The 26,293-nt window shown below is 41.9% G+C and overlaps 1 protein-coding gene across 1 annotated transcript in view; it reads left to right on the top strand.

Annotated features, from left to right (window-relative positions):
- rpa1 (replication protein A1) overlaps positions 1-26,293 on the top strand; it is a 64,874-nt gene that overhangs the window by 2,744 nt on the left and 35,837 nt on the right. The window contains exons 2-7 of the mRNA XM_078224673.1: positions 2,968-3,015; positions 6,566-6,638; positions 8,501-8,609; positions 18,476-18,564; positions 19,416-19,499; positions 20,005-20,137. Coding sequence (XP_078080799.1) covers positions 2,968-3,015; positions 6,566-6,638; positions 8,501-8,609; positions 18,476-18,564; positions 19,416-19,499; positions 20,005-20,137 — 536 coding nt within the window. The remainder of the gene's footprint in view (positions 1-2,967; positions 3,016-6,565; positions 6,639-8,500; positions 8,610-18,475; positions 18,565-19,415; positions 19,500-20,004; positions 20,138-26,293) is intronic.

Here is a 26,293-nt window from a genome sequence, read left to right as displayed (position 1 = left end):
AGGCAGCAGTGCTAACCACTGTGCCACCATGCTGCCCCCAGAGTCTTCCAGCGAATTAAGCTATTGCCTCAGTTCTTTGAAGGAATTCATTTTTAAATAGATAAATTTCATTTTTCTTAGTATTTCAGATTCTGGATCATTCTGATTGTTGACCCCAAAGGTTGCCTTTGACCTCCATTCACCAAATGAAGCATTTATTCAAAGAACCCTCAAAAGACAGTGCACCTGCATAGCTGCTTCATGCAGTAGTCATGCGTTATGTTTACCAATTGCAGCACCAAACTACTTTGTTCCCAGCTTAAATTTGAAGTTATGTCACCATTAAAATAACTATTATTTTTACATAATACTTTACTCTTCAGAATGTAATCCAGAGATCCCAAGCTAATGCTCTGGAGCTGTAGGTTCAAAATCACAACATGGCAGCTAGTGGAATTTGAACTGGGGGGGGGGGGGAGCTTAATAAAATCTGGAATGTAAAGCCAGTCTGAGTAATAATGGCCATGAAATTATCATTGATTGTCATATCCACCTGGTTCACAAATGCCCTTTAGGTAAGGAAATCTGCTATCCTTACGTGGTCTGACTGACATGTGATTCCAGATCCACAGTAATGTACATAGAACATTACAGCGCAGTACAGGCCCTTCGGCCCTTAATGTTGCGCCGACCTGTGAAACCAATCTAAAGCCCATCTAACCTACACTATTCCAATATCATCTATATGTTTATCCAATGACCATTTAAATGTCCTTCATGTTGGCGAGTCCACTACTGTTGCAGGCAGGGCATTCCACACCCTTACTACACTCTGAGTAAAGAACCTACCTCTGACATCTGTCATGTATCTATCACCCCTCAATTTAAAGCTATGTTCCCTCGTGCTAGCCATTACCATCCAAGGAAAAAGGTTCTCACTGTCCACCCTATCCTAATTCTCTGATCATCTTGTATGCCTCTATTAAGTCACCTCTTAACCTTCTCTCTAACGAAAACAGCCTCAAGTCCCTCAACCTTTCCTCATAAGACCTTCCCACCATACCAGGCAACATCCTGGTAAATCTCCTCTGCACCCTTTCCAATGCTTCCACATCCTTCCTATAATGCGGTGACCAGAACTGTACGCAATGCTCCAAGTGCGGCCGCACCAGAGTTTTGTACAGCTGCAACATGACCTCATGGCTCTGAAACTCAACCCATCTACCAATAAAAGCTAGCACACCATATGCCGCCTTAACAACCCTATCAACCTGGGTGCCAACTTTCAGGGATCTATGCACATGGACACCGAGATCTCTCTGCTCATCCACACTACCAAGTATCTTACCATTAGCCCAGTACTCTGTATTCCTGTTACTCCTTCCAAAGTGAATCATCTCACACTTTTCCGCATTAAACTCCATTTGCCACCTCTCAGCCCAGCTCTGTAGCTTATCTATGTCCCTCTGTAACCTGCAACATCCTTCCGCACTGTCCACAACTCCACCGACTTTAGTGTCATCCGTGGTTTACTCTTAACTGCCCTCTGAAATGGCCTTGCATTTCATCCAGTTCGAGGACAATTGGGGATGGGCAACAAATGCTAGCCTTGCTGAGAATACCCACATTGCATGAAAGAATAAATTAACTTCTCTTTCTCCTCATGCTCTTAACCTGTTGGCTTTATAACGCCCCTCTCCCCCTGTTAACTTTGTCCTTTTCATTTTTAAAGGTGTATAAGCAGAGTAATTCATCATGCAACTTTATAATTTCCCAAATGTCCCCAAAGCATAGGATTCCACCAACTTACTTTCTTTCCTTTCTGGCTGTGTGCTGTTTCATTGTGTTATGAAACAAAACTTGGAATCAAGCCACAGGTGGCTAAAAGGCTTGGTTGAAGAGCTAGATTTTAAGGAGCATCTTAAAGGTGGGGCAAGAGCGGCTTTGGGGGGAGAAGTTTCTGAACCCGAGCCCCGCCACCTAAAGTTTCACTCTTTAGCATTAAGTAAGTTTATTGATTTAAAGCTCATTTCATTGTCACAAATTTGGGCGGCATGGTAGCACAGTGGTTAGCACTGCTGCTTCACAGCTCCAGGGTTCTGGGTTCGATTCCCAGCTTGGGTCACTGTCTGTGTGGAGTTTGCACATTCTCCTCGTGTCTGCGTGGGTTTCCTCCGGGTGCTCCGGTTTCCTCCCACAGTCCAAAGATGTGCGGGTTAGGTTGATTGGCCAGGTTAAAAATTGTCCCTTAGAGTCCTGAGATGTGTAGGTTAGAGGGATTAGCAGGTAAATATGTGGGAGTAGGGCCTGGGTGGGATTGTGGTCGGTGCAGACTCGATGGGCCGAATGGCCTCCTTCTGCACTGTGGGGTTTCTGTGTGATTGTGAAATGCTGAAAATGTACCCAATATTAGTGAAGGAAAGATGTCAAGTTCATCTAACTTTTGACTAGAGAATGCAATCTAAATAGGAACCATAAATATGACTTCAATGCTCTCATAAGAATTTTAATGTGCAATACGCTGCTGAAAACCTTTTAATACTTGCTTGATTTGCTATTTCATTTAATGATGTGTTCATTGTCCTTTGATATTGGTTGAGGTCTGAGCTCACAATGTGATGGGACCCAAGATGGCTGTCGTTATTTGCCCAATTTTGTACTTGATGTCATTCTTGTTGATGTTGACCATCCACATATTTGTGAAAATGCTGCACTGATTTGGGATGGCATGCTTTGATTCATGTCTGCAATGTGAAGTCTGATGTCATGTATTTGGGGAGATGCTAAAGGTGTGGGCAGGACTTTCCGCCATGTAGCATCCCTGAGGTGTAATGTGCTTGAATTGCAAACTCACCTTTCAAGTTGATTGCAAAGTACTTCAACCTAAAGGTCCATCTTTCATAGTGACTCAACTTACTGTTTTGTAATTCCTGTGAAAAGGGCAATACATATCTCTTTGAGTAATAACTCTTCCACTTTGTTTTACAGTCAATAGTTCAAGGAGGAACTCCTTCACAACCACTTTTACAAGTTATTGTAAGTATCTTATTTTCTGTTGAATATTACTGCCTTGTAATTAGGTCAACTGATTTGGCATTACATATCATGTAAATGACTCCACTTAACTGTACGCCAAACGTGATTTGCAGTCTGAGTACCACAGTTTTGCATAAAAGCAAGTCCCAGAGCAATGAAAATACTAGTTTCTGAGTATGAACGATAGATAATACATCATTTGCCCAATCTGTAATCTACTTATTCCACTTATTGTTGAGACTTAAATTATTTTTCTGCATGTGAATTGAAATTTTGTCATAAAATATTAAGCAGTATATCTTACTGTTTCCCCCTCTTCCCATTTATGTGCCATCATATTATGGATAGGGAAAAACGGTGAGGAGGTAAACCATGAGTTGTCTGACAATGATGCTCTTGATATTCCAGATTTGGGGAGAGAGATTCTTGAGTACCTTGATGTGTTCTCTTTCAGCTTTTGTTACCCAAGTAGAAAAACACCCTGGCATGCTTCAAATGAACTGCAGTGATAATTGTCAGTTAATCTCTGTTTAGCTACAAGGTACAATGGAAATATCCAGAGCTTTTAAAAAAGTATTTAGCATAATATGCTCTTGTTAATAAAAATATAAAGTGTGAAATTCTTGGATTTGTTGCTACAGATATCTTTTAGTCAGTAGAACAGAGTGGGCATTGCTTTTATTCCTGCTCTGTGTGACAACAGTTTAGTTATTTTCATCCTTTTTGGTAGGAGGGAATAAATATGGTTGAACAGAGTCAGCTTGTTTAGAGCAGCAGAAACATTTCTTGAGGCAGATAGACCGAAAACTGTAGGGGATGGTTTTCTTTTTGGGAACAGTTGGTGATTCAAGAGCATGTTTTGCGCAGAATTGAACTGATTTTGGAAATTTCCCCCTCTAGGTCCCTTGCAACACAAAATCTGCCATGTAAACATATGAACACAGCAGGAACAGGCCATTCGGCACCCTGAGCCTCCCCTGCCATTTGTTAAGATCATGGTTGATCTGATAGTAACCTCAAATCTGTGACCTGCCTATCCCCGGTAACATATCGCCCATTGCTCCCCAAGAATCTATCCACCTCTGCCTTAAAAATATTCAAAAAGTATGCTTTCACCACCTTTTCAGAGAGTGTTCCAAGGACACACGAGTCTGAGAGAAATAATTTTGCATCATCTCCGTTTTAAATGGGTGATCCCTAGTTCTAGGTTCTCCCATGAGGAATCGCCCTCTCCACATCACCCTGTCAAGAACTTGGTATCAAATAGGGGCGGTATGGTGGCACTGTGATTAGCACTGCTGCCTCACAGCGCCAGGGATCCCGATTCAATTCCGGCTTTGGGTCACTGTCTGTGTTGAATTTGCATTTCTCCCTGTATCTGCGTGGGTTTCCTCCGGGTGCTCCCGTTTCCTCCCACAGTCCAAAGATGTGCAGGTTAGGTTGATTGGCCATGCAAAATTGCCCTTAGTGTCAGAGGATTGGCAGGGTAAATATGCGAGGTTACTGGAATAGAGCCCGGGTGGGATTGTGGTCGGTGCAGACCCGATGGGCCGAATGGCTTCCTGCACTGTAGGGATTCTATGATTCTAAATCTCGGGACCTTGTATGTTTCATACACGCCTAGTCTATCCAACTTTGTCTCATAAGACAACCCATCCTTCCAGGTATTAGCCTGGTAAACCTTCTCTAACCTGCTTCCAATGCATTTGCATTCTTAAAGACGACCCATACTGTACACAGTAGCCCAGAAGTGATCTTACTGGTGATCTCTATAACTTCCCTCAAATAAATTATAACATTCTATTAGCTTTCCTAATTGCCTGCAGCACCTGCATACTAGCCTTTTGTGATTAATGCACGAAGATACTGGATTCGGACCCAGTCCTGTGCAGAGTAACATGTATAGCCCTCCATAAATGGCACATTGAAAAGTCAGACCAATTCCAGCCCTTCCAGCTCTGCAAAGATGAACTGAGCTGTGAGGAAGGAGTGTTACTTTGGGCGTCTAGAATAGTGGTTCCAGGCCCAGCAAGAAGAACGTTGCTGCAGGAATTACACAGTGCTCACCCAAGTCGGACCAAAATGAAGATGCTTGCAACAAGTTATATTTGGTGGCCAGACATTGGTAAGGATATTGAAAATCTAGTCAGGCGTTGAGATCAATGCCAATCACGACAAACACTGCCTCATTCAGCTCACTTGGACCCTTGGGGGTGACATGGCCAAGCTTGGGCATAGTTACATGTTGGTTTCACAGATCCCTTTATGGGCACTATGTTCCTAATTATTGTTGATGCCCGTTCCAAGTGGCTTGACATTCACTAAATGAGAAACAGCAGCATCATCCGCAACAATCAATTACTGCAGATGTGTTTGCTCTGATTTATACAAGTATCCAGAATCTCCCACATCTTGCAATTGCAGCACATCACCTGCACAATCGCGTATTTTAGAATCATAGAATCCCTACAATGCAGGAAGAGGCCATTTGGCCCATTGAGTCTGCACCAACTCTTCTGAAATAGAATTTTAAAAAGTAAAGTTCTCCTTTTTAAAAAAAATGTTGTGTTTGATTAATGCAGCTGAAAATGCAGTTGTCACAAAATTAACATGTCAGTACAGCACCTGTGAGTAATCTGATTGCTGAAAATGACTTTAAAGAAACATGCAAAATCTGTTGCTGTACAATTGAGGTGTGCTGATCAGTTTCCTACCAATTTTTTAATAAGTACTTTCAAAAGCTATTACAACATGTGTATGAGTTTCCAGAAGGATCAGTTCAATTTTAACACCACCTTCCTCACTGTTCAAGGCCCCAAATGCTCTTTTCAGGTGAAGCAATGTTTTACTTGCACCTCCTTTTATTTGGTCTACTGTATTCGCTGCTCCCAAAGTGGATTCCTCTACCTTGGTGAGAGGAAACTCAGATTGGGTGACCTGAGTTTTTCCAGAATTTTGTTTTCGTTTCAATTTTTAGAGCTGCCTTGAAGGCCTGCAAAGTTAGCAGAAACTTCCAATGGTGATTAATTTGTTCTGGGAATGAGGCCACCTTTGTCTAATATCATGTTTATTAAACCAGTGAAAAATAAATCTTTTGATCATATTGCATCAATTTCAGGCAATTTGTACAGAAAAGCCAACAAAAGAGGAGCAATACCACCCTTGTAATTCTATCTTGTAAGTTCCAAAGTGGACTCCAACAAACCCCATCATGATTGCAGCTTTAAATTGTTCTAGTATTGGATGGATCTGCTGACTGGAAAGGTCCCTTCTATTTACATCAATTGTGTTATATAATTGTTGGAACCTCTCCCAGCTATAGTTTAATATCCGCACATTTTCCCTATTTAGTTCTGTTGAAGAGTCAAGTGTTAAGTCTGTTTTCTCTCGCTACAGATGCTGCCAGACTTGCTGAGGTTTTCCATTATTCTCTCTTACTGTTTCTGATTCCAGCACCTGCTGTATTTTGCTTATTTTATTGCGTTATATAGTGGTTGTTTACAGCCAATATTGCTTCTGCCATATAAGCAATTTATTTTGATTCGTATAGAGTATCCGACGCATTACAAATGGGCCCCCAAGGTATCGTGTACTAATGAGTGATGGAATCAATACACTGTCATGTAAGTATTGCAGATCAGAATTTGTTTACATTAACTAACTAAAAATAATTTAATTGTTCAACCAGTTCATTGAATTTTATGCATCATATTAGCATACTGATCATAGATTTGCTTCTGCAATGTTAAGCTGGAACTACTCTACAACCACTTGTATGGTGCATTTTAACATAATGAGAAGGCACTTCACAAATGGAAGGCAGGAATAGAGATATGATTGAAAACATGCCTGCAGACATAGATTTTGAGGAGGAGAATGTGCTCAACTCACGGTGATGATTGACAGCTTTGCAGTGGAGCAGGGTGGAGGGAGGAAGCACACAGTTGTCCAAACCTAAAAGCTAAATTTGTGACCATTGGGCAGGAGCTGGTAATGTGTGGAATGTAGGAAGATTTGGATGTTTTACCATTTGAACTAGTTAGTTTTGAACTGATAATCCTTCAGTTGAAGGAAAGTCTTAGCTTACCCACGACTTGATGTTTGGCCAGTAGCAGCAGTTGTGTAATTGAGATATAGTTGGAAGCCAACAGTATACATTTGGATGGGAACACTATGTTTGCTTATATTGCTGAGAAACACTGAGCTCCCAGTCTTTGTCGAAGACGGGATCAACCCATATTGCTCACATGAGCTGGTTCAAAATCTGATGCCTTGTGTTGGAGGAGCTGCAGATTTCTCCAGTTAACACTGGGAAAACTAAACCGATCATCTCAAATTATCTCAAGCTAAACTGGACTATCTGCAGTCTTCCTGGACTATCATAGAACCATAGAAAATTACAGCTCAGAAACAGGCCTTTTGGCCCTTTTTGTCTGTGCCGAACCATTTTATGCCTAGTCCCACTGACCTGCACTTGGACCATATCCCTCCACACCCCTCTCATCCATGAACCCGTCCAAGTTTTTCTTAAATGTTAAAAGCATTTACCACTTTATCCGGCAGCTCATTCCACACTCCCACCACTCTCTGCGTGAAGAAGCCCCCCCTAATATTCCCTTTAAACTTTTCTCCTTTCACCCTTAACCCATGCCCTCTGGTTTTTTTCTCCCCTAGCCTCAGCGGAAAAAGCCTGCTTGCATTCACTCTATCTATACCCATCAAAATCTTATACACCTCTATCAAATCTCCCCTCAATCTTCTACGCTCCAGGGAATAAAGTCCCAACCTATTCAATCTCTCTCTGTAACTCAGCTTCTCAAGTCCCGGCAACATCCTTGTGAACCTTCTCTGCACTCTTTCAATCTTATTTACATCCTTCCTGTAACTAGGTGACCAAAACTGTACACAATACTCCAAATTCGGCCTCACCAATGCCTTATATAACCTTACCATAACACTCCAACTTTTATACTCGATACTCCGATTTATAAAGGCCAATGTACCAAAGGCACTCTTTACGACCCTATCAGTTGATGAATTGGTGAGGTAACCCTGAAATATTAGTGAGGCAGCAGCTTTTACACTATTCTCTTCTTTTAATTCCTCCATGCCCTTGCCACTCTCTATTTGGAACCTCCAGCTCCACAACCCTCACACAGATATCTAATTCTGGTCTCTTGTGCATTTCAATCATAATTGCTTCACCACTGGTGGCCCCACCTTCAGTTGCCTTGGCCCCGAGCTTGGGAATTCTCTCCCTACACTTCTATACCTCGCTTTCCTCCTTCGAGGCACTTTTTAAAACCTACATTTTTGATCAAGTTTTTGTCTAATATGTGGCTTACTGTCGTATTTTGCTTTATAATGCTCCTGTGAAGTGCCTTGGGACTTTTTGTTACATTATAGATGCTGTTGTTATAGAATTAGGACTCCAGAAGTAAAACTCTGATAAGATCAATTTAAAGTATCATTCTTGTTCTTATAGCTTTCCTGCTGGCAACTCAGCTGAACTACATGGGTGATGAGGGTCTTATTGCAGTAAACTGCGTCTGCCAGATCAACCGGTTCATCTGTAACACAATGAAGGATGGAAGGTATGCGAGCAGTGAAAATTACGTTAATGTTTAAATGGTAAAGGGTTTCCCCAGACAATAAAAGACAATCTCACCTGGGCTGGAGGAGGAGAAAATTCGAAGGTGAGTCGCAAATGTACTTCCAAATGACTGGTTCAAGAGCGGCCAAGAAGATTGGCAAAGGTAATCTGTATGGATCCGTTTGGTGAATATGAGAGAACTTGCATTTATGTAGCATCCCAAAGCTTGGTGGTAACACTCGCCTCTTGAGGCAGTCTTGGTAATTGCAGCTTTATGTGCTCAAGTCTCGAGGTAGACATAATCTAGACTAGTACCCCAGTGCAGTACTGAGGAGGTGGTGTGCTTTGGAGGCACCACCATTTAGGTGAAATAATCTTAGTCTGGGTTTGGAACTCAAATGGATCCAAAAGATTCCAAGATACTATTCAAAAAAGAGAAGGGGGGTTCTCACCACTGCCCTGGCCAATCCTTTAGCCTATGCAGTAAAATAGATTTTCTAATCATTATCTCATTGTTGTTTGTGGAAGCTTGTATATAATTTGTTCTGCACTTCCCAATACTACAACAGTGAGAAAACTTCATAAATGCTTAATTGGTTTGGGACATCCTCAGATGGTGAAAGGTGATATTTAAATGCAAGTTTTTCTTCTTTTTAGTCAGTTGTACAGGAAAATAAAGCTAGTTTATATTCAGCGAGGTCTTGGAGACATAAAAGACCAGCCAGTCCGGAAGTATGGCTTGATAATATTGCCCAAGGCACTGGTAGAAATCCCTGGCTGCTTTTTTTATAGAGCCATAGAATATTTTCTATTGAGCTGCACGGGATCATGGTTTAATGTCTCAATGGCAGCTCCAACGATAACATTGGGGCTTCACTAAAATGTCATTCTCAATTATGTGCACAAATTATGGAATAGGCGTGAACCCATCAAGATGTGTAATATTTAAATAATGGTGGATTTTTAAAAATAACAGCTTAAAATAATAAAGTGGTATATTCTGTGCTGTTGGAAATAGTAATGTGATGTTCATTTCCAGTAGATGCTGAGAGGTTGTTTTCCCCTTGTGGAAGAGTCTACGACCAGAGGGCATAATCTCAGAGTTAAGGCTTTGCCCATTCAAAACAGATGCGAAGGAATTTTGTCTCAGAGGGTGGTGAATCTGGAATTCTTTACTTTAGAGGCTGGGTCATCAAGTATGTTCAAGATACACAGATTTTTAATCAGTAAGGGATTTGACAGTTGTGGGGATAAGGCGGGAAAGTGAAGTTGAGGGTTATCATACCAGATCAGTTATGATCTCATTGAATGGTGGAGCAGATTCAATGGGCCGAATGGCACTTCTGCTCCTATGTCATATGGTCTTATTCAACTTCAAATGATTCATTTCATCTTCAGTGTGAGTTTCTATTTTTGTAATAAACATGATCCCTTGGGAGCTAGATACAGTGAGCTCTCCTTGTAGCAGGTTTGTTTAGACATTTTGCTAAACTTGATAAGCCGGTGAAGTAATGGTCTGTTTCTGAAAATGGCTTTGAATTTGCATGTTGCAATGGGAACATATTTCTTCAATGCACCTTCTTGTATTTTAGTTGGCTCAGGAAATATAATCTTGGTTTAACCACCTGTTGCATTTGATTGGGGGGTCGGGGGAGGAGTCGAAATAGTGGGTCAGTCTGAATATTTTTAGTGCTAAAAATTAGTACCTTTGGCATCCATAAACTTAAATAAAAAGTATATGTTTATGCAGAGACGTGGTAGGTCAAAAATTGGAAAGGATACAAAGAACAAAGAATGACAAAAATATTGATGAGGGAAACACGAGAGTACGAGAGAAAGCAAGCTTATAATATAAAGTGGGTTGGTAAGAGTTTCTATGCACATTTAAATAAAATAGTTAAAGTGAGCATTCCTAAAGAGAGTGCATCTGGGCAATTCTTAGGGAAAGTAGGGATATGGTGGATGAATTAAACAGGTATTTTGCATTGGTCTTCACTATAGAGCACATAAGTAACATCCCACAAATAGTTGGAAATCAGGAAATGGCTGGGAGGGAGAAGCTAGGGAAAATTACGATTACCAGGGAAGTGGTATTGAGCAAATTATTGGGTCTATGGGCTGACCCCATCCCAGGTCTGGATGGACTTGTCCTGAGGTCTTGAAAGAAGTGGATAATGAGATAGTTGATGCATTGGTTTTAATTTTCCAACATTCCTAGTTTTGGGGAAGGTTGTGTTAGATTGGAAAATAACAAATGCGACTCCCTATTTGAAAAAGGGAAAGAGACAAAGCAGGAAAGTACAGGCTGGTTAGCCTAACCCACAGACCGCAATCGGTAAGGATAGGCAACAACACCACCTCCACGATTATCCTCAACATCGGTGCCCCACAAAGCTCACCCACATCCTGTGTGGACCAGCTGCCAGGGATATTCGCAGGCATCTTTAATCTCTTCACACCAATCTGAGGTCCCTATCTGCTTCAAGAAGATGACCATCATCCCCGTACCAAAGAAAAGCCAGACAATGTACCTTAATGACTTTTGCCCGGTTGCTCTGACATCCACGATTATGAAGTGCTTCGAAAGGATAGTCATGACGCAGATCAATTCCAGCCTCCCAGATAGCCTGGATCATCTGCAGTTTGCCTGTTGCCGCAACAGATCCACAGCAGAATGATGTAGTGTCAAGCTAAATCCGGATGGGTTTGATCTGCCCCAGCTGAGTGACTCTAATCAATCTGCTGCTGGCACTCTGTTTCACCCAAAGAAAAGCTTAGTTTCTGATGCCTAGGCATAGGTTGGAATGCAAACCAACATAGTGGGTCGGATCTCAAACAATGAGACAGAGTACAGGAAAGAGATAGAGAATCTGGTGAAATGGTGCGATGCCAGTAACGTCTCCCTCAATGTCCACAGATCTCTGAAGGCGGAAGAACATGTTAGTAGGTTGGTGAAAAAGGCATATGGGACACTTGCCTTTATCAGTCGAGGCATAGATTACAAAAGCAGGGAAGTCATGTTGGAGTTGTATAAAACTTTGGTGAGGCCACAGCTGGCGTACTGTGCAGTTCTGGTTGCCGCATTATAGGAAGGATGTGGTTGCATTGAAGGGGTGCAGAGGAGATTTACTGGCATGCTGCCTGGGGTGGAACATTTAAGTTACGAAGAGAGGTTGGATAGGCTTTGGTTGTTTTCATTGGAGCAGAGAAGAAGTGAATCAGGTGACCTGATTGAGGTGTACAAGATTGAGGGACATGGACAGAGTGGATAAGGAGCAGCTGTTCCTCCTCAGTTGATGGGTCAGTCATGAGGGGACATAGGTTCAAGGTGAGGGGCAGGGGATCTAGGGGGGATGTGAGGAGAAACGTTTTTATCCAGAGGGTGGTGATGGTCTGGAATGCGCTGCCTGGGAGGGTAGTAGAGACAGGTTGCTTCACATCCTTTAAAAGGTACCTGGATAAGCACTTGGCACATAACATTCAGGGCTATGGACCAAGTGTTGGCAGATGGGATTAGGTGGGAGTTCAGGTGTTTCTAATGTGTTGGTGCGGACCCGATGGGCTGAAGGGTCTTCTGCGCTGTATGATTCTGTGAATGTCAGTAAAACGAAGGAGATAGTCATCAATTTCAGGAAGTGTGTACGACATGCCACTGTGTACATTAACAGGGATGAGGTGGAAATGGTCGAGAGCTTCAAGTTTTTAGGTGTCCAGATCACCAACAACCTATCTTGGTCCCTCCACGCTGATGCTATAGTTAAGAAAGCCCACCAACACCTCTACTTTCTCAGAAGGCTAAGGAAATTTTGCATGTCCGCTATGACTCATCGGTTTTTACAGATGCACCATAGAAAGCACCCTTTCCAGATGTAACACAACTCCACATGGCTCCTGCTTTGACCAAGACCACAAGAAACTACAAAGGGTTGTGAACGTCGCCCAGTCCATCATGCAAACCAGCCTCCCATCCATTTACTCGGTCTACACTTCCCGCTGCCTTGGAAAAGCAGCCAGCTTAATCAAGCACCCTGGGCATACTCTCTCCCATCTTTTTCCACCAGGGAAAAGATACAAAAATCTTAGATCACGTGCCAACCAACTCGAGAACAGCTTCTTCCCTGCTGTCATCAGACATTTGAATGGACCTACCTTATATTAAATTGATCTTTCTGTGCACCCTAGCTATAACTGTAACACTGCATTCTGCACCCTCCTTTCCTTCTACCCTTCTACTCTATGAACGGTATACTTCATATAGTGTGCAAGTAACAATACTTTTCACTATATACCAATACATGTGACAATCAAATTTTAAGAATTTCTCATAGGGAAAATATAGAAGCCATAATTAAGGATGTTATAGCAAGTGCACTTAGAAAAATTCAAGGCAACCAGGCTTTGGTTTTGTGAACGAGAAATCGTGTTTCCCTAATTTATTGGAGTTTTTTTGAAGGAGTCACATGTGCTGTGGATAAAGGGGAACCTGTGGATTTACTGCACTTAGATCTCCAGAAGGCATTTGTTAAGGTACCACATTGACGGTTATTGTCGGAAATAAAAATTCATGGTGTAGGGGATAACATATTTACATGGATTGAAGACTGGCTAACTAACAGGAGAGTGAGAGTTGGCATAATGTGTCTTTTTCTGGTTGGCAGGATGTGATGAGTGGTGTGCACAGGGATCGGTGCTGGGACCCCAACTTTTAATATATATAAATGGTTTGGTTGAAGGGATCGAAGGTATGGTTGCTAAATTTGCCAACGTCACAAAGAAAGATAGGAAAATAAATTGTAAAGTGTACATAAGAAGCTACAAAGAGACTTAAGTTAAGTGACTGGGCAAAATACTGGCAAATGGAGTACAATGTGAGCAAATGTGAAATTGTCCATTTTGATAGGAAGAATAAAGAAGAAGCTTATCTAAATGGTGAGAGATTGCAGAGCTCAGAGTTGCAGAGGGATCTGGGTGTCCTAGTCCGTGAATCACAAAAGGCAAGTATACAGGAACAGCAAATAATTAGGAAAACTAATAGGATGTTGTCGTTTATTGTGATATCTATTGATCACAGAAGTAGGGAGGTTATGCTTCAGTTGTACAGGGCATTGTCGAGACCACAGTTGGAGTATTGTGTGCAGTATTGGCCTCATTTAAATTTGTCAGAAACACAGTTCAGAAAATGGTAACTAGACTCATTCAGGAATGGGAGAATTGTCTTGTGCAAAAAAGTTGGAGAGATTAGGTTTGTGCCCACTAAAGTTTAGAAGAGTAAGAGGTGGCTTGATCGAAACCCTTAAGATCCTGAGGGGTATTGACCGAGTGAATGTGGAGAGGATGTTTCCTCTTGTGGGAAAATCTAGAACTAGGGGTCAGTCTTTAAAAATAAGGGGTCATTCATTTAACGCAGAGGCATTTTTTTCCTCTGATGATCTTAAGAGTCTAAAACTCTGCTTCCATTGTCATTTGAGGAAGAATGTCATTGAATATTTTTAAGGCAGAGTGAGATAGATTCTTGATTAATGAGGGGGTGAAAAGTTATTGGGGGTAGGAAGGAATGTGGGGTTGAGGTTACAATCAGTTCAGCCATGATCTTATTGAATGGCGGAGCTGGTTCGAGGGGCCGAATGGCCTGTTTACTTCTGCTCCTAATTTGTATGTTCATATGCCTGATCCATTATATCAGCAATCAACACTGAAATTTCCATGAGCTGCTCGTTTGGAGTTTGGGTGTGTCTGGTCCCAGATAAACTGAAGATGGGACTGGCTGTCTGCAGCAGACAAATTACAAATGGAAACATGGAATGAATTAACCACAACAAGAATGGTATTGATTTTTTTTGTATTTGGCTGTGTTTCACAGAACAATCTTGCAGTCCATTTGGACTTGTGCTAGCATTCATTTGAAACCGAGAGCACTTTATTCCACCGGTGGATTACTTGTGCCAACTGTTAATGCAAAGGAATGCAAGGGTCATATCAATACTTGCTGATGCTTCAGTCCTCTGCCTGACCCACAATGCTGCAATCTGCACCATGGGTAGGACAAGAAGGCAGGTCCCGAATCCACCCCAACCAAAATGGGAATTGAACAGCATGCAGTGGGCACCAATCTGATTCGCTCAGGCCTTCGAGCTAACTACCCCTCCAAGGAATCCAAATTGCTATGGCAATATGCACTTCTGCAATTTTATTGCAATCCAGAGATATGAATAATGACGGAGAGGCTCCAATTTTCGTTCCATTACATGGCTGACCAGGAATCTTTCTGTCTCTTGCCATGTCCCATTGCTGTATGTTGGAAGGACTGACAGATTAATACTCAACCAGTTAGGCATGTTGCAAACACATACCTTGGCCATCAAGTCCTGGAACGGGACATGAACCAGGAGCTCCTGGCTCCTCATTATTACTTGCCATGATTGTGAACATCTTTCATTGCTTTACCACTGTCTGAAGCACGTTCTCCTATTTATTCTCACGTACTCAACTTCTCTTGCCCCCCCCCCCCCCCCAAACAATGAAAAGAAAGTAAATTCAGTTCTGCAGCGTTTCTGGCTCAACCTTACAGCTTGTAACATCTCTGTCTTTCTGCATTTAATATATAATATCCAGTCTTGTAATGGAGAAAGTTAGCTTAGGAATGCACAGAAAAAATAGGGGAAGGAGAAGACAGCATAGTCCATCGGGCCTACTCCAAAGGAACCACCATCATGCAGAAAGAATGCCTATCTCTGCCTCGGAAACACAATGAGCCCTGTGATCCAAGTGCCAAGATGTTTTGAAAGTGGGCAACTTAGTTTTCCCACAGTGTTGAAGCGAGCAAAGTGCAAAGCCAGCTCTAGCATACCAGGTTTGTGCTGGATCCAAGCTCAATTTGAAACGTGATAAAGCTTGTATTCTGTCTCTTTTTGGTGCCATGCACCACACGCACATCTTAACCTAGCATGCCCCATAAAGATTAAATATTCATGGATTTATTTAATACTGCAAGCTACTTTTATGCGATATAAAAATAGCAAGTGTTGGAAAAAATCAGCAAGTCTGGCAGCATCTGTGGATGGAGAAACAAAGTTAACATTACAAGTCCCAGTGTGGTTCCTTACTGGAACTGAAGAGAAGCTACTTTTATTTACTAGTTGGCCACCCTGTCTCAGTTTGGTTCCAGCTTTATTCTATTTTCATCATAAGAGTTGCTTGCATCAATGCCACCAATATTATGCACATACTAATGATTTCTTGTACTCTTTCTGAAACTGGTCGCTTAATGCTGTACTAATGCTTCTAATTGAATATTTACAGGAACATAGGTGCGGAGCACTGAAAAATCCAAAAATAGTTTTACTGGATTAAGAATAAACCCTGACCTTGATTTTAAATATTATCTTAAAAATAATGGGGGATTAGAAAAATTGAGGAGAATGAGAATCAAAACGTCAGCAGTCAAGAGCAGAGGTCATAAATGTAACCTGAATTAGTGATTTATGTTGATACATGTTCTTTGAAGCTATTTTGTTTTCTCCCATTTCAGCTGCATCAAGTACTGAAGGCCTTTCTTAGCACCTGTGCAGAATGATGCATAGATAGTCTGGTACTTGCTGTTCGACACATGATCACAGTTCTGGAACTTCTACTTATTGGCCTTGTAGAAGTCTGATGTGAAACATTCCCTTTTGGAAGACAAACCCAAATCAGGAATGCACCCAATAGCAAGGATGAATATAGTCACCTCACCAAGAAGTATTTTCAGTTCTGCGAACCATTTGTATTTGGCTCCGCATTGACTGAATATCTGTAATCAGAGCAAGATGCAATGTTCCAGCTCCAATTACAGGTGCTCAGGTTTGGATCAGTGATAATAGTCACCACTGAGTCAGCAGATTGTGGGTTCAAGTTCCACATCAGAACTTAAATAACAAGTATGAACAACACCCCTGTGCAATACTGAGGAGTGTTGCATGTTGGACATGCCATCTTTTAAATGAGACATGCTACCCAGGCCCTATCTGCCTCCTTGCACTGCTTGAGAATGAGCAGTTTCCAGACCAGCATTATTTTAAAACAGATTAACTGGTCATTTATTTAATTGCTGATAGTGAAACCTTTCTATGTGCTAATTGGCTGTGAAGTTCTTTGAAAAGTTCTAATTTATGCTCCATCAGTCACACTTTTTTCTCCTTTTTATTTATTTTAGTAAAGATAAAGACATGTGAAGATAAAACTTTACAGGTCCAAGCAGCCTCTACCAGTCTAAGATTATAAAATGTAGGAGTGGAAGTAGGCCATTTGGCCCATCGAGTGCTCGACTATTCAATGAGATCATGCCTGATCTGAAATGATAATCCTCAACTTCACTTTCACACCGTATCCTCATAATCCTTGATACCATTACTGATTAAAAATATCTATCTATCTCAGCCTTGAACATAACTAACAACATAACTCCACAGCTCTTTCAGAAGAATTCTACAGGCTCACTAGCGTCTGAGTGAGGAAATTCCTCTTCATCTCTGTCTTACATGGGCAACCCCTTACTCTGAGATTATACCCTATGGTCCTAGACTCTCCCACAAGGGGAAACAACCTCTCAGCAGCAGTCGATGCAATGTTCCAGCTCCAATCCAGCCCTGAGAATCCTATACATCCCAATAAGATTTCAACCTCTCCTCATAAGGAAATTCCTCCATACCTGGGAACCATGGATAATATAGAATAGAAAGTAATGCAGCAGTTGATGAGCTCAGTAGTGGTTGAGTGGATGGCACAACAGGACAAGTTGGGGGGCACCGGGTGTCGTAGTGTAAGAGTGCATTTAATTGAAGGAATGGAATGATATTTGGAATGGGGTGACCAGATTGAGAGACATGGACAGAGTGGATAAGGAGCAACTGACTTCTTAATTGAAGAATCAGTCACAAGGGGATATAGATTCATGGTGAGGTTCCTGGAGGTTTAGGGGGAATGTGAGGAAAAACCTTTTTATCCAGTGGGTCTGGAATGTGCTGCCTGGGAGGGTGGTAGAGGCAGGTTACCACACATTCTTTAAAAAATATCTTGGCACATCATAACATTCAAGGATATGGACCAAGTGCTGGTAAATGGGAATAGGTGGGAGTTCAGGTGTTTCACGCATGTCGGTGCAGCCTCGATGGACGGCACGGTGGCCCAGTGGTTAGCACTGCTGCTTCACAGCGCCAGGGACCCAGGTTCAATTCCCGGCTTGGGTCACTGCCTGTGCGGAGTCTGCACGTTCTCCCCGTGTCTGCGTGGGTTTCCTCTGGGTGCTCCGGTTTCCTCCCACATTCTGAAAGACATGCTGGCTAGGTGCATTGATCCGAACAGGCGCCAGACTGGTGGCTAGGGGAATTTCACAGTAACTTCGTTGCAGTGTTAATGTAAGCCTAACTTTTGACTAATAAATAATAAATTAACTTTATGGGCCAAAGGGCCTCTTCTGCACTGTATAATTCTATGCATAAAAAAATTGACAATCCTTGGATTTAATGTAGACGTAAACTAAAGGAGGCTTAAATAGTAACTTAATGTTGCTGATGGTACGAGGTTAAGTTCTTAAATTACTTCTCTCCAATTCTTCAAACCAATTCCATTAGATTGCTGTCTTATTATTCGTGAAAAATGCTACTGTCTTAGTGCCAAGATTCATTAAAAAAATTTCATGATCCTCTAAACTAATTATTTGTTGGAGGTTTCATCTCAACAAAGGATCTCAATCTTTTGCTGTAGATTGGATTGTCTCACTTTTTGCTAGAATGTGGTAAAATGTGACTATTCATAGAATTAAAAGATTTACAAATTAGTAGGTTAAGCAAGTGGTCATTCATGTGTTCAATTTGTTTCTCCCCCTTCTAGACGTGCTGTGGTGATCGTTGACTTGAAAGTTGTCAAACCAGCTGATCAGGTGAATGGGAAAATTGGTAATCCAATGCCAATCAATGAAGGCAAGTGTTATCTGACCAATTTTTTTCCCCACCTAGCTTAATTAGTGCTAAAAATTACTATGTATGCAAAATAAGATCAAGTTGGGCTTTCATTTTTCCAATTTTCTCTCTCCCTTTTATATAGTTCTCTCCCTGACACTCTTGAAAGTGTTGACTACTTGTTGGGTATAGTTAAAGTTAAAAGTTTATTTATTAGTCACATGTAAGGCTTACATTAACACTGCAATGAAGTTACTGTGAAATTCCCCTGGTTGCCGCACTCCGGCACTTGTTCGGGTCAATGCACCTAACCAGCACGTTTTTCAGACTGTGTATACATTCTGTTCTGTGGATACATTCTGCTACTTTATCCACCTAGGCAACCCAGGCAATTAAGTGCCAACGGGCTATTTATGGTGTTATTGTCAAGCCAATCCATTTTTGCCCAAAGTCCGTACCCATGCAGTTGGTGTAGCATTTGCTGGACTGTGATCAGAAGTGGAACTTTAACCCTGTTCCCCTTCCCAACTCGAGAGAAACCGATGTCAATAGTAGTATGCCTGCAGCTGCTCGTCTAGAATGACCCAACTTCATGCAGAGCAGAGATCAAACCTGACATCTCCTATGTCTGTAAGGTTCAGCTTTGCACTGATCCCAACTCAGCATTTGAGGGAATGTATTTAATTGAATGATGTCATGGCGAGATTTGTCTATCTTTGACATTTTCCAATTAAAGTGAAGTAAATCAACAGATAGTGATAAAGAATGTCCTGGATCCAAAATGGTTGATCTCTGTAAGGTGGTGTGAATGTTATGTTTATATTTTAAATTGGCGTAGGTTACCAGCATTTTTTAATTTTGGCATTATGCAGGTCAGACACAGCAGCCAGCTGCTCCTGCCAATCAGTCAGCAGTTAAACCAGTGCAACATAGCTATGCGTCTGATGCTGCTTCAGGTGAGAAATTGTGGTGTCAAGCCCTTTGCATGTATATCGAAGAAGTTTGCATTGTATTTAATGGTTTGCTCAGATTTTTATACCTTTTAATGCTGATTTATGGTTGTTATTTGGTAAAGTTGCAAACGCTGATGTTCCTTACTCAATACTTCAGTGAACTTCATGGAGCATAGCCCTAATGAGTGAAACCGTGGCACTTGAATGTATTTTTTAAAGGACTTAAAGATGAAATTATAAGTACAGGGAATAATAACTCTTAGAGAGTCAGCCTGATGGGCTGAACGGCTGCCTCCAATGCTGTGATTCTAATTAGTAAATAATAATGAAGAAGCAGTCTCAAAAGAGAAGAATTAATCTGCTCTGAGTCTTAAATCTATTTAGTACACTTAACTTTGTTGAATGTGAATTTGTAAAATCGACCATGAACACCGCCTAGAGCGTCGTATGAAAGTATCAACTTTTTTTAATAAGGATAGTATTAATGTGCAAAATATCTTGCTTCTAGTCCACAGTGCTCCAGCAAAAAGTGAGAACAGGATATCAAGTAAGCCGAGTGGTATCAGAGGACTACCCAGCAGCATTGGAGGATCACAGATCAAAGTGGTACCCATTGCCTGCCTTAACCCCTACCAGTCCAAGTAAGTGAGCTCAACCTGTTCTAGTTGTATGGCAAATTGAATGATAGTGAGTAAGTGGCTTACTCCTGCACTGTTGAGGGTTAACAGTGCCCCTGCAATTCTCTACAGATATTGGGTAATTATTAATATCTTATCTTCTGTGAAACACAAACTTGTTAATAGCAATTGCACAATTAATTTGGTCTCCAGGTTAGGTAATTGATGTTTAAATTCCTCTACAGTACCTTTCCGCATTAGAATTGCAACCTGCTTCGATATCATTCTCCACACTTCTCTGCTTTGGAACATCTAAGGTTTTAATTAACGATTGATGTTCAGATTGTACATGATAAAATGCCGCGCGTATTTTGTGAAAATTGCATCTCCATAAATAAAAGCATAGGACACAGAAGGAGACTATTTGTACCATCAAATCCAATCTCTCAATAGACTAGGTATAATTTGCTCTTTCATGGATTGGATGCTCATTTAATCTCCTGAACGATGCGAATAATAGGTAAAAAAAAAAAAATTTGAGAGATCAATATCTGTGGCTAATCCCCAACTCCCAAGGGTAATCATGCTGAATTATAGGATATCAATATAGCATTACATTATTCTAATTGACAAGTTGCATTTCACATGACATTTCCATGGTCCCAGCAGTGCAAAATACATGGAGTATTTGATCACCTTTGTCTATTCTTGGGCTTATAACCTTCAGGCTATCTTGTGCAAATATTTATCCACTTCAAAATCAAATTAGCAATAGCTGATTTTTGCTGGATGTCCTTTCTGTACTTACTAGAGAAGAGAGAAATTTCATGCAACTTTTTTAGTCTTGTATCCTTTGGTTTTGTAGTCTGTCTATTCACGTGCATCAAAGAAAATTTGTTATAGCATTAGCTGATGGCATAAGGACGAGGGGACAAAGATTTAAGATTTGGTCAGGAAATACAATAGTTAGGAGAAAGGACTTTCATGCGGTGAGTGGTAATGGCCTGGAACTTGCTGGAAGCAGAGACAATTAATGATGTTGAAAGGAAATTGCATGGGCATTTGAGAGAAATAAACTTTCAGGACTACAAGGATAGTGCGAATGATTGGAACTGACTTGATTGCTCTACAGAGATGGTTGACACCAGTGAAAGTACCACACTTTATTTTTGGGCCAAATGACCTAACTACAAATCACAATTGAATATTCTTTGTAAATTGGAAAACCAATTATTTGGGTGACACATTGGTTAGCATTGCTGCCTCACACGATTCCCAGCTTGAGTCACTGTCTGTGCAGAGTCTGCACGTTCTCCCCGTGTCTGCGTGGGTTTCCTCTGGGTGCTCCAGTTTCCTCCCACGGTCCAAAGATGTGCGGGTTAGGTTGATTAGCCATGCTAAATTGACCCTCGTGTCAGGGGATTAGCAGGGTAAATATGTGGGGCTACGGGAATAGGGCCTGGGTGGGATTGTGGTCGGTGCAGGCTCGATGGGCCGAATGGTGACCTTCTGCACTGTAGGGATTCTATGATGTGCTGTTGATTTTCCACTGACCTGAAAAGGCTGGCCTCTGCCCAGGAGGAGGTGCTGAGTATTTACAAGCAGCCACCGATTTTAAGCATCAGGGGTCCAATAAACCTATTCCTCCTGCTGACTTGGGAAGAGAACATGAACTGCATTCAACTTTTATTTAACTTGTTTTAAAAAAGCTTCACAAACTTCCCTTTACCATTAGCCTCTGATTGATCTTGGGATGATAGACCGGTTAAAAGGTCATTCATCTGGTCTGCTGTGCTCCAGTGGCACTTTGTAGCCATAAGGAAACAAACCAATTTAAATGCCTTTCGCAACAGACAGTTATCCTCAAAGCAGTCACTCTATGTTGGAAAAGGGTTGTCAAGCCAAACATGTATCCTTTGTTATATAATGCATTGTGTGCAGCATGACACAAAGCTCCTGTCACTTGTAAAATAGTGTAGGCAGCACCTTGGGAGATCTGTTAATTTAAATAAATTAACATCTTTATCACCAGATAATGTAATTACAATTACATCATCTTTACCTGTCATTTTGAAGGTCTGATTAATGCCCCCCTACCAAAGTACTCAATATTTCCCCAGTGCTGATTAAATGTATTTGTCATTATCATATCGGCCTGATTTGTAAATTGTCATCCTTTTACGAACATCCTCTATTATAATGATGTAATTTTTAAGGATAAGATGTCCTCCTATTGAACTATTGCTGTGGTCTTACTAATAACACTAAAAGTCTTAATGCATTCCAGTCTTGAACATTTCAATCGATCTGCCATACACAGCCTTCTGAAGGAGTGAGCTCCAGATTCCACTATCCTTCATGTTAAGTGTTCCTGATTTCACTCGTGGATGGTCAAACTCAATGTTTTAGATTTACCCCCTTGTTCTGGATTTCCCGACACACACAACCGGGTCGATACAGCAAAACTGTTGAAGCCTTCTATCGTTTTCGGACCTTGATTAGATTGTTTGCTCAAACGGAAAGCAATATAAACCAGTTTCTACAACCAGTCCTCGTAATTTAGCCCGAGCCCGGTATGAATCTATGTGAATCTGGGCAATGACCCACCTCTAAGGCCAATCCATCATTTGTGCTTATCATCTGGAAGTGCACCAAATGCAGTTTAATGAAAGCTATGCCCGCCTGAAGCACGGCACTGTCACTTTTGTACTCCTTTTCCCACTGATGACATTTGTTTATTTAAAAAAGGAATGAGCTGTGGAGATGAAGACTACTGCTTCAGTCTCCTTCTGAGTTCCATTATTAAGCCAGTCTTCAGTTCAGCTAGCTGATTTGATATTTCTTATAGTTTCAGTCTTGCGTGTAGATTTCTATCAAATGTCTTTTGAAACTTCATGTCTTGATAGTCATCTGCTAATTTAGTTGCCACATAACAAAGAGCTTGAGTCATGATTTATTACTTTTAGAGACAAACTTATTACTCCCAATGTGGATATACGTCAGTAGCACGTCACAAATGCTTTTGAGAAATTATTACTTTTTTGTCCTAATAGTTTAATCTATCCATTCCACTTCTTGGAGTCTGTCCTTTTGAAAGATGCACCATTGCTTTTAATAATGTAATTCCTCTATTGGTAATGGGTCTCGACTTGCATGCTGTGTGTCATGTTTCTTATATATTGTTCGTTTTTACAGCCATGTTTGTGATCCCATTAATATCTCTGCCAGTTATATGAACCTTACTTGATAGTGTTTTCCAAATATTGATTCTTGCTCTTCCCCACCTTGGTATATTAGATATCATTTACATTTGTATCACTTTTTTTTTACCTTTTTTGAAGTATTTCTGCTGCAATGTGGATAGCAATAGACTTTTATTTAGATAGTCCCTTTCAGAACTCAGGATGCCTTGGGATGCTTTTCAGTGGAGGTGCTGCGGTAGTGGGATTGTTACTGGACTTATGAGGAAAGGTTGAGGGAGCTAGGGCTTTTCTCTTTAGAGCGGAGGAGGATGAGAGGCGACTTAATAGAGGTTTATAAGATGATAAAGGGGATAGATAGAGTGGACGTTCAGAGACTATTTCCTCGGGTGAATGTAGCTGTTAGAATCTTAGAAACCCTACAGCACAGAAAGAGGCCATTTGGCCCATCGAGTCTGCACCGACCACAATCCCACCCAGGCCCTATCCCCATATTCTTACATATTTACCCACTAATCCCTCTAACCTATGCGTCCCAGGACACTAAGGGCAATTTTTTTTTTAGCATGGCCAATCAACCTAACCCGCACATCTTTGGACTGTGGGAGGAAACTGGAGCACCCGGAGGAAACCCACGCAGACACGAGGAGAATGGGCAAACTCCACACAGACAATGACCCAAGCCGGGAATCGAACCCAGGTCCCTGGAGCTGTGAAGCAACAGTGCTAACCACTGTGCTACCGTGCCGCCCAGTTACTAGGGGGCATAACTATAAGGTTCATGGTGGGAGATATAGGAGGGATGTATGAGGTAGGTTCTTTACTCAGAGAGTGGTTGGGGTGTGGAAAGGACTGCCAGCTGTGATAGTGGAGTCAGACGCTTTAGGAAATTTCACGCGATTATTGGATAGGCACATGGAGCACACCAGAATGATAGGGAGTGGGATAGCTTGATCTTGGTTTTGGACAAAGCTCGGCACAACATCGAGGGCCGAAGGGCCTGTACTGTGCTGTACTGTTCTATGTTCTATGACTAGCAATCCAGAGAAGCAGCATGATCCTTTGGGGACAAGGGTTTGAATCCCACCGCAACAGATGGTGGAATTTGAATTCGATTAAAAGTAGAAAGAAGTGCAGGTTCGGTGGATTGCCCCTCAGTGTTAGGGCGATTAACTTGGGTAAATACATGGGGTTATGGGGATAGGGCCTGGGTGGGATTGTGGTCGGTGTAGACTTGATGGACCGAATGGCCTCCTTCTGCACTGTAGGATTCTATGAAACCATGAGACCATTGTTGATGTAAAAACTCATCTGGTTCACTAATGTTCTTTAAGGAAGGAAACCTGCCATTTTTACCTGCCCTGTTTTGACTATCCTGTCCAGATCCACAGCGATATGGTTGACTGTTAAATGCCCTCTGATATCACATAAGAACATAAGAAATAGGAGCAGGAGTAGGCCATCTGGCCCTTCAAGCCTGCCCCGCCATTCAACAAGATCATGGCTGATCTGAAGCGAATCAGTTCCACTTACCCGCCTGCTCCCCTAATCCCCTTATCGATCAGAAAACTATCTACCCGTGATTTAAACATATTCAACGAGGAAGCCTCCACCACTTCAATGGGCAGAGAATTCCAGAGATTCACTACCCTCTGAGAGAAGAAGTTCCCCCTCAACTCTGTTCTGAACCGGCCCCCCCTTATTTTGAGGCTGTGCCCTCTAGTTCTGGTTTACCTTCTAAGTGGAAAGAATCTCTCCACCTCTACCCTATCCAGCCCCTTCATTATCTTATATGTCTCTATAAGATCACCCCTCATCCTTCTAAACTCCAACGAGTACAGACCCAATCTGTTTAATCTCTCCTCATAAGCTACACCCCTCATCTCCGGTATCACCTAGCAAACCATTCAGTTGTATCAAACTGCTAAAAAGCCAATTCGAAGGAATTAAACCAAAAGGAGAACTCTGCATCAACCAAGGCACCAGAAATCATAATAACAAAGTCAGCCATTGTGTTGACTTGCAAAGTCCTCCTTAGAGATAATGTCTCCAAAGCCATCACCATCCCTGAGGCATGTCCCACCCCACCCACAGGACAGATCCAGCAGAGTAGGCGGATGGTACACTGGCATACAGTTGGAAGGAAGTTATCCTAGGAGTCCCCAACATTTGACTCCTGACCTGATGTAGTCTCATGACATCAGGTCAAACATGGGCAATAAAACCTGCTGATAACCGACTCCCCTCAGCTGCAGAATCTGTACTCCATGTTGAACACCACTTGGAGGAAACACTGAAGATGGTAAAGATGCAGAATGTACTCTGGGTGGGGGACTTCAGTGTCCATCACCAAGAGTGGCTCAGTAGCACCACTACAGACCGAGCCTCTTGAGTCCTAAAGGACGTAGCTGCTAGACTGGGTCCATGGCAGGCAGTGGGGGAACCAACAAAAGTGTACTTGACCTCATCCTCAACAATCTACCTAACGCAGATGCATTTATCCTTAACACTATTGGTAGGCGTGACCACCGCACAGTCCTTGTGGAGACAGTCCCGTCTTCATATTGAGGACACCCTCCATCAGGTTATGCAAAGTTCAAACTGTTCTCGCAATTAAGACTGGGCAACCATGAGGTAATTTGAGCCATCAGCAGCGGAGTTGCACTCAACCACAATCTGTAGCGTCATGTCCTGGTATATCTCTGACTCTACTATTACCACCAAGCCAGGGGATCAATCCTGGTTCAATGAAGAGTGCAGGAGGGTATGTCAGGAGCAGCACCAGGCATACCTAAAAATGAGATGTCAACCTGGTGAAGCTACAACACACATGTATACCAAATAGAATAAGCAGCAAGCAACAGACACAGCTAAATGTTTCTGTAACCAACAGATCAGATCTCAGTGCTACGGTTCTGTCACATCCAGTTCTGAATGGTGGTGCAACTAAACAACTCATTGGAGGAGGCGGCTTCACAAA

Source organism: Mustelus asterias, chromosome 12 (assembly GCF_964213995.1).
Source record: "Mustelus asterias chromosome 12, sMusAst1.hap1.1, whole genome shotgun sequence".
NCBI classification, from domain to species: Eukaryota; Metazoa; Chordata; class Chondrichthyes; order Carcharhiniformes; family Triakidae; genus Mustelus; species Mustelus asterias.
This window is presented reverse-complemented; position numbering and strand designations above follow the sequence as displayed.